Source organism: Dendrobium catenatum, unplaced genomic scaffold (assembly GCF_001605985.2).
Source record: "Dendrobium catenatum unplaced genomic scaffold, ASM160598v2 fragScaff_scaffold_547, whole genome shotgun sequence".
NCBI classification, from domain to species: Eukaryota; Viridiplantae; Streptophyta; class Magnoliopsida; order Asparagales; family Orchidaceae; genus Dendrobium; species Dendrobium catenatum.
The window spans coordinates 165,816-175,533 of NW_021319009.1; the positions used below are offsets into that span (position 1 = coordinate 165,816).

Sequence of the window (9,718 nt, forward strand, 5' to 3'; positions counted from 1 at the left end):
AATGAGAATATGCATAGTTGGTAATCAAAACATTGTAGGACTTATGAATTAGGCTTATTTTGAGACAACATTTTTATTATTTTCTAAAGCAGTTGTTTAGTATAAAATTTTTTTAAACTATAAATTTTTTGTACTAAAAAATCGCTTTAGAAAGCAGTAAGAAAGCTATCTCAAATGACCAAATATGCTTCTTGCTACCAATAACATGAACCTTCATCCCAGAAAAAAAAAAATAAAAGGTAAGGTTCCTAAAGATACAAAGGAAAGACAATTAAGTAGATGGAAAGAGCTGTAGAATGATAGCAAGCAAATCAAAGTTCAAGTTTAAGGCTTCGTTTGAGACGGCTTTTTTATTGCTGCTTAAAGCAGCTTTCTAATACAAAATTTTTATTTTTTTAACTAAAAGACCGCTTTAAGAAGCAGGAAGAAAGCCGTACCAAACAACGAAACCTAATTCTATGTTAAACTCAAAAATCTGTTTTCAAGTTCAACACTAACAAAAGTTTTAAATGCCTCAATACAATAAATATAACAGTCAGGCATAAAAGCTGACAAAATTCAATTCAGAAAATATTAAATATGTAGTTGACATTTATTTTAAATTATTTATTTTCCAAAACAAACTGTGACTGTGTGACAGCAATCACAGAAAAGCCTCATGAAGCTTACAATCTAATACAGTGACAACACCTTGGAGGAATTTGCTTGGTGCGGATATTAAGAGCTCTCTTGCATACAAAATTGCTTGAGGAAACAAATTCAAATTTAATCACAAATCAATAAATTCTATTTTACATCCCTATGTTCTTTCCTGTGGGATCAGCAACTCTTCACTGTCACCCACCACAACCTGTGCGATCACAAAGCCATAAAAAACAGTAAGTGAGATCAGGTTAAAGCTTCGTTTGGGACGGCATTCTTACTGGTTCTTAAAACAACTTTTTAGTTAAAAAATTTTAATTTTTATACTTAAAAGCTGCTTTAAGAAGCAATAAAAAAACCGTCCCAAACACACCCTAATATACCATATGATGAAGAAAAAGAAGAACAAATGGATACAAACCTGATAATTTTGACCGCGATATGTGTATTCCACAAGTAGTTGCTTTTGAATTCCAGGACAGGGATCACAGAAACCCATTAATCCAGATTTTTTAATGCCCTCATGAAGCTGTGCCAGAACTAAAGAGATTAGTGCTTGAATTTAATTTTAAGTTTCCACAAAGAATATAACATACAAAGCATTCCTCTTTCCTTTGAAAACTAAAGCAGATGAAGCTTCATAAAGGTAAACATAAAGATGGGCAAGAGAAACTATTTGTTAGTTGGTACTTAGTTCATTCAATATTTCAGAAATAAAACTACACCATACTAGATCAAAGGGCACATTATTTTTAACGAAGATATTACAGAAAATAACAAACATTAAAACTATTACAACTATCTGGAGTCGCTTCATGAATCCTTTTTCTATATAATTTGCTGTTGTTGCATGTGGTGCTTATTCTAATTGACTCTTGGTTTTTTATAACTTCAAGCAAAGTTAAATTTTGCCCATCATATCTTTATGCTATGCCCTTCCATATCAATGCATGTTCTAGTCATTGATACCCAAAACAACTAAATTATTTTTTTGCAATTTTTTTAATTGGTGCCACCCCTGACAACCTTTTTAATATAATCATTTTCTTAGTTATCAACCAAACATTCATTTAATATTACTGAATATTGTATAAGGTGTTAAACCTACTTAAACTAATTATATAACTCTTAATCATATCACATGTGGCCTACCCTTTTCTAGTCCTTTTGACACTAATTTCATCTACACATCTTATGGGTGCATCTTCCATCATTATTTGTATGTGTTTGAATCACCCAAATCTAGTTTTCTTCGCCGAATCTTCAATTAATGCTTACTATCATCACATATCGAACTTAATATTCTCGTTTATGTTATGCTCGGCTTGGTTTTCAAAAAAAAATTTTACTGCACAACCTACATTTATGTAACATGTCAGCTTAAATACAATTTTATAAAATTTATTTTTAACTTCCATGATATTCCTTTATGAAATGAAGAAGTTAAACCTGACCATTTAAATGCGTAAAAAGCTAGCTATAACAAGCATAGGCTTAAACGGATTAAAATCAACCCAATAACATGTCCACAACTAGTCAATTTGTCACCTTCAATGCTCAATGCCAACAATCACCTACAACTGTTGCCACCACTCACGCTATCAATAATCATAATTGAATTACTTGAAATTAAAATAAATTTGATGTTGGAAGATGTTTAAACTATAACAATACACACAAGTGCATATAGATAAAGAGTGAACTATCTACAATCAAGTTTTGATTGACTCATATAAAGTATAAACTCAAATTCAAATCAAAATGAATTTCAATCCTGACACTCACTTAAAAATAGAGCAAAGTTCAAGTTGATTTTGATTTGATTAAAAAATTGATGCGGGTTTCTATATTTGTTTTATGGTAGATATACATTATATTTTAAACATTCTAAATAAGGCTAAAATAATATGGCTAACCCAAAACCAAGAAGAATTTTGATGTGAAACTATCATGAAATGTCGTGAGAATTGTACTTGAAATTAAATAATATATTGAATCAAGATTGACACTAAAACTTTTATGCGTTATCAATTGAAGTTCAAGGATTAAAATATGAATGATTAAATAACAACAAGAAATTACAGTACGAGATTTGAAAGCTTTTCAAAATAACATCAAAAATATCAAGTATTGCAAATGGCTAAAATACCAAAGCCCCAAATTTAAAATTTAGACCCTTCACCTTAGGATCCGTCACTCAATTTGAGGTGGAGGTTAGCGGAAGAGAACCGTGAGCAGACTTAGCGACGTCACTAGTAGACAGGTGACCTTGAGAGGACTTGTCGCCGGGTTGGAAGTCGGGTTCGAAATTCTTAAAGTTATAGTCTTCTTAATATTCTCATTCTTTATATTATATCCAAGATATTTATATCTATAAAATTTAGATATTAGTTGATCTTTAACTAACATTGAAAGATAACTGTTAATATTAAACCCACTTGGAGTATAAATCATTTCCTTGGTCTTTGTTCTAATAATCTCAAACCCTTATTGATAATTTTCTTCATTGTTCTAACTTATAATTTCTTGTAATAGATGTCACACAAATCATAACTATATTATCTGCAAAAAACTATATATCAAGACAACTCACTTTCAATGTCCTTCATTAATATGTTTATAATCAAATACAAAAGATATGAACTTAAAGTTCATCCATGATGTAATTCTACTTAAATTAAAAACCCTTTGGCATCCACATCTGCATCTAATATTAACCAATACTTAATCAAGCATATACTTAATAACTTCAACATACCATTGGCACACTATAAAAAATAATGTCAAACCAATTCTTGTGGTATTCGATCATATTTCTTTTTAGAACTATTAAATCTCATAATTGGATCGTCTTCACATTATCTATACCTTTCATGTATTGTCTTAGCAAAAAAATCATTTTCTTAGTTAATCTTTTCAATATGAAATCAAGTTCATTTTCCAAAAAAACTAAGTTTTTTTCTAAATTCCATTACCCTCTCATATCATTCAATGATATGATCCATAAACTTTATTCTTCTATAATTACCATCTTGAGTAAATCCTATGCTCTTTAATGTTGGAACCAAAATAGTTCATTTTCAATCATTTGGCATCCTAATATTATTCCAATTTTTATTGAAAATATTTTTTAGCCAAACCACTATAAACCCAAAACTCTCCAAATATTATTAGGCATCTCATATGGCCCAATACCTTCAAGCATCTTTTGAGCAAACAATTTCACTTTTCAAATCAATCCTATATCTCATTATTTTGTTCATTATGTGCTCTTCTAAGTGATGTAGGACTATATGCTTTAAAATGATGAAATAAGAATTTGAACGATTTCTTGATAAGAACAATTAAGATTAGAACTATTAGCAAATTAAAAGGATCAAATAAAACATAAGAGCGGTCACTTCCGTTTAGGCTAAGTCGCATGCCAAGCACTTGGAGAATCAAAACAAGTTAGAAATTCAATAACATGCAAAGTAAATAGCTTTCAACAAAATCCCTAATCTAAAATTAGATTAGAAGAAAATAAAAATGCACTCAATCCTACATTTACTAAGCTTTGGCAATGGCAAGATAAAATCCTACGTTTACTAAGCTTAGTCAAAGGTGAAGCACGGCTCCTTGTGATTCCCATGATCTACAAAATTAGGGGATTAGGAAAATAATTTAAAAGATGAGAGAAGTTCACGTTAGTCAAAGTCAGGAAACAAATAGCCGAGATGTTGAAGAAGTTTGTCGTAAAAGTCGTATCTTGTTTCCGGGTCAGCCTTCCATGCGAGAAGTCGCTGTTTTGGGCTCTAGAAGTTGCCGGTCGGTAGTCTGGACTGAAGGAAATTAGTGGACAGCAACTTGATTTTCCAAACAGCAGTTGAAGGTCTTCCAAGGGTGGAGGAAGTAAAGCAACGACTGAAATTTTTTAATTGCAGCCTTGGGAGGAAGAGGGATCCATGTTGTCAGGAGTTTGAATAGAGTTTAGTGGAGGAAATTCCACTTGAGGGTCTTGGGAGGTTTCGGCCAGCAGAGGACTAAGGGGGAGATTTAATTCCAAAAGTAAAAGAATGAGTTTTGGAAAGATCTAAGAGGTGAATACAGTAAGGGGAATTTCGGCCAGGTTCAAGTGAGGGGTCTTGAGTACTTTCCAAGTGTGGATAGAGAATAGGAAATAAATCTCTAGGATTTATTATATAGTGGGGCCGGCGGCATGCATGAGCCAGGGGAAGTTAATGGGGCTATTAATGCTTACTTAACTAATAAATCAAGATTGGAAAAAAATATTTCATCTTTTCTTAATTTAAAACTTAAATAAAAATTAATTCAAAAGGTTTCCTAAAATAAGATTTATAATTTGAGTAACTATTTGAAATTCAAATTGATTTGAATTAATTCAAGTAATAGTTACCAAATATATGAAATCTAATTTAGGAAGAAACGGATAGCATGTGGGGGAAGGAGGGAGGTTGGATGGCCGGCGACTAAGGGCTAGGGCCGGTGGCATGGAGGCTTCCGGGTATGGTGGCCGGCGGCTTGTGGGGAAAGAAAATTGTGGAGCTCGGGTGGAGGAAACAATGGCTTAGAGTTGGAGATGGTTTGGATGTGGAGATGTCCGGTGGTGGTGGTGGGAGGAAAGAAAAAGGGTTGGCCGACGGCAAGCGATTTTGGGAACTCCTTAGGCCAGCGGCTAGAAGAATAGATGGAAGAAAAATTGATAGAAAAAATAAAGAACCACGAACCCAGCCGTCTCCAAAGTTGGTGGGTGATCCAAATTTCCCTCTCCTAGGGATTTTCTTCAAAGTTCTCTCCAAGAACTCTCAAACACACAAGTGCAATACATTTTTCATAATAATCATTCATTCATTAACTTTGGAAGAGCAACATGAGGGCTATAAATAGCTTCTTACAAAAGACTCAAAATAAGAAGACGACAATGCCCTTAGGGCTTACATACGACCTCCCTTAAGTAAGGGGTAAAACGGGAAAACAATTAAAACATAAATAATAAAAGACAAATAACATAACAAACGACAAATACATGAAAATGACTCAAAACTACAACGACTCGATCGTGGCCGTAGATCGATGGCTACGCCTCTGACATACGAGTCATGCTCTGATGTCCTCATCACTAAGATTTTTTTTTTCTTGAAACACCCATATAGAGGTTGTTTAGCTTGAGGAAAAGCAAGTATTAAGTATTCCAAATACATAGGCATTAAGAATTTTGGCATTTGGATTGATGAAAAAATAAATGCAGAGTTTTGGTAAATTCTAAATTCACTATATAGTTCATTTTTAATGTATGTAAAACTCACCTAATTTTTTTCAAATTCTTACACCACAAGCTTACCACTATTAACATAGGACGCTTACCACCACTGCCAACATTAGCACATATCTGTATAATTCACTTGGCATTACTTTCTCATATCACCCCATCGTATGATTCATAAACTTGATTCTTATATAATTACCACCTTGAGTGATTCCTATGCATTAAATGGTACCAAAATAATTCCTATTCAATCATTTGGCAACCTTGTATTATTCCAATTTTAACTGAAAGTATTTATTAGCCAAACCACTGCAACATCACCCAAAGCTCTCAATATATTAATTGCATTATGTATCTTCTGAGAAAACTATTTCGCTTTTAGAATCAATCTATAATATCTCATTACTTTATTCATTATTTTCTTAAGATATTTTTCTTGAAACTCTCATATATGTGTTGTTTTTTTTATGATTAGTGTAAAATATTTCAAATGCATGGTTTTAGGAACTTTGGTGTTTGGTTTGATAAAAAATAAATACTACAACAACAACAACAACAAGCCTGTATCCCATTATGTGGGGTCAGCTACATGAGTCCTTTTTCTCTATTGTATCATATTAAGAATCAAATTATCATCTAAATCTAATAAAGAAAAGATATTTTTAATATTTTCTAACTAAGTCTTTTTAGGTCTACCTCTACCTTTTTTAACATAAGTCAAATCTAATGCATCTACTTTCCTAACCGAGTCATCAGAAGGTTGTCGTTTTATGTGACCAAACCATCTAAGGTGACTCTTTCTAATCTTATTTTCCATTAGAGCTACTCCAACCTTTCACGTATATGCTCATTTCGTATCCTGTCTCTAAGAGTAATGCCACTCATCCACCTGAGCATCCTCATCTTTGCAACACTTAATTTAATATTATGCTTCTCTTTTAATGGCCAACATTTTGCACCATAAAACATTGCAGGCCTCACTACCATCTTATAAAATTTTCCCTTATGTTTGAGGGGGTACTTTTCTATCACACAAAAAGCCTGATGCATTCCTAAAAAGACTTGGTTAGAAAATATTATGAATGACTTTTCTTTATTAGATTTAAACGAGAATTTAACTTTTAATAGGACACAATGGAGAAAAAGGATTCATGTAGCCGACCCCACATAGTGGGATAGAGGCTTGATGTTGTTGTTGTTGTTGTTGTTGTAGTTAGCATAATATAACATCATAATTTACTTATAATTTATTATTATGTTATTAAATAGTTGATGGGTAATCAACTTATTTAAACATTAATTAATACCAGGAACAATGAAGAATAGGTTATTGAGAAGGAATAAACTTCTGTTTTTTAATTAAAACAAGGATACTTTGGGTATCATCAAAAGTTTATCGGATTCCTTTCTCTCCATTTCCGCATGTTTGAGAATGATGCAAAATTCTCATCACAGAGAAAAGTGTTCAATTCTTTTCCAAATCTTTTCTTTTTTCTACTATAACTAGCTAACACTCAGAAAAATATATGGTAAAGAATATATCAAAAAACATAGATCATAAGAAATAAAAGAGAAATATTGCATAGCAAGAACAATAAAGAGATGATACTCGGCACTGATTCCTTTAGCATTTTATCCAGTGTCTACAGTATTATGCATGGCAACATGTCCAAGTTTCTAAGGTTTTACATATCTAACCATGAATAATATGAAAATAAAAATGGTTTGGCCAGTATAATTAGCAAATACCTTAAGTTTTCCAGAATCATTGACCAAAAAATTGAGCGGCAATGTTACATCTAAAACTTGAGAGGCCACTTCATCATTATGATCTTCTCTATGCTCACCGCTTCGTTCCATTTCTTGAAGATTTCCATATACAGCTTTAGAAATAACCAATCCTCCGTTCTCCAATTGCTTGTTCTTCTTTCTATTAGAAACAGTTTCTAGTATTTTTTGTGCTTTCTTGGCGACCTTCCTTGCTTCTTGCACCTTGTTATGTCCAGAAGAGAGAAAAAAAATACAAATAAAAACAACTAGAGATCAGCTGCCTCGGATGGCATTAAATTTTTAAACATGTAAACGGAGAGTATGAAGCAGTAAGTGTGCTTGAATTAATCTCCTGATGAAATGAAGAATGTGATCATCCAGACAATTAATTCTATAAACAAAATAAACCATGACTCCAGAAAGCTAAGCAAATCAAAAGATTTAATCTGACACAAGCCAAGTTCAATTTGTATCTATTTATAATGCCTGTTTCTATCTTAAACTTCTAATACAACTGCTTCCAGAACCAATTGAATAAAGCCTCCTTTAGCATGGAGAATTCTTCTTTTTTTTTTAGAATTTGTTAAATGAAGCCTGGTTACATCATGCCAAACCTGAGTTAATCTGCATAATCAAAATGCAAAGCATGACTGATGTAACACGTATTAGGTCGAGGGATTCAAACACAAATCTAATGAAAACCTGTAATAAAGAAAATAATGCAACAAACATAAAATTCACGAATCACTATAAATCCAAAACAAATCTTTATTATCTTCACTGATAACAAAGAAACTAACATAGTACAATTCAAACGATAGATCTATGGTCTTCTACCAGAAAACCAAGGACAATAAAATATTATGCACGCGACTGAAATTTCACAACTAAAAGAAATATGGATTCGTAGAAAACCTGACTAAAAACACAATTTTACTTCCAACCAACGAAACATGAGGAATAAAATAAAGAAAAGGGGGAGAAGGAACTAGAAAAATAAGCCCTCAAATTTGTACAAGGAGATAAGCTGATGCAAGCAAAAATTAGGAAAACCCCTAATTTTTGCAAGCATCAATTTGGTATCAGAGCCTAGGTTTATGTCTTCCTAGGTTTTTTTCGTGTCTTTTTTTTGTGTTTAAAAAAATGGAAAAAGACAAATTGGTCAGTTGTCGAAGAAAATCAACCAGAAGCTTCTGAAGTCCAAATTCCAATGGATAGATGGGTTCTGACGGAAGGAAGTTCAACAAATCCCCTACAAAATGAGTTATACAAGCTTCAGATGAAGATGCATCTGTGTAAGGAGCGATATATAAAGAAAAAAAAAATTTCTACAGGATCATTCAAGCATGAACGAGAAGAGATCCTGAAAAAGTATGCGGCCAAAATTAATTGATGCAAGCAAAAATTAGGAAAACTCCTAATTTTTGCAAGCAAAAGAAAAGACTTCCTAGAAAAGTAGAAAATACATAAAATACTCCACCTAAAACGAAATACAACTTTTACGGAAATAAAATGACGCTTACAACTTTAAATAGAAAGACACAACATCACTTTGACAACTTAAAATTGTTGGCTCAAGAAAAATGGCATGAATGCACGAATCCTGCTTTGCAGCTGCAGGGTTCCATTTCTCTTAAGTCAGATTGAAATTAACCAGATTTCCCCTGAGGATAGTATTAGGGTTTAAAGATCTGGGGTTCTTACTTCTTATGAGCGCAAGCACTCATAGTTAATTACCCCTCTTACTACGTAAGAGAGAACTCTCGATTAAGGATGAAATAATTTTAGATATTTTTAGTCTCAAATGGTGGGAAGATGGAGGTAAACTCGATCAAGATCCCATGGTTCCGTCGTCCCGGGTATACCATAGATTTCAGTCTACCAACACTAACAATCATTGACCATAGTGTACAGGGAATCTGATTAGCAGCCATGGGTTGCCTCCTCTTAGGGATCCCGAGTAGACTGAAGTGGTTAGATGTTGATTTTAGTTTTAATTTAATTTGAGTTGGGGCTTACTACTTCCTTAGAAGTTGCCCG

General features: G+C 32.8%; 1 protein-coding gene across 1 annotated transcript in view; it reads right to left on the bottom strand.

Annotated features, from left to right (window-relative positions):
* Positions 1-725: 725 nt before the first annotated feature.
* Positions 726-9,718, bottom strand: part of LOC110106320 (chaperone protein dnaJ 13) — an 83,885-nt gene continuing 74,892 nt past the window's right edge. Inside the window, exons 11-13 of the mRNA XM_020836188.2 lie at positions 7,658-7,900; positions 1,064-1,171; positions 726-850 (exon numbers count right to left, since the gene is read on the bottom strand). Coding sequence (XP_020691847.1) covers positions 800-850; positions 1,064-1,171; positions 7,658-7,900 — 402 coding nt within the window. The 3' untranslated portion in view covers positions 726-799. The remainder of the gene's footprint in view (positions 851-1,063; positions 1,172-7,657; positions 7,901-9,718) is intronic.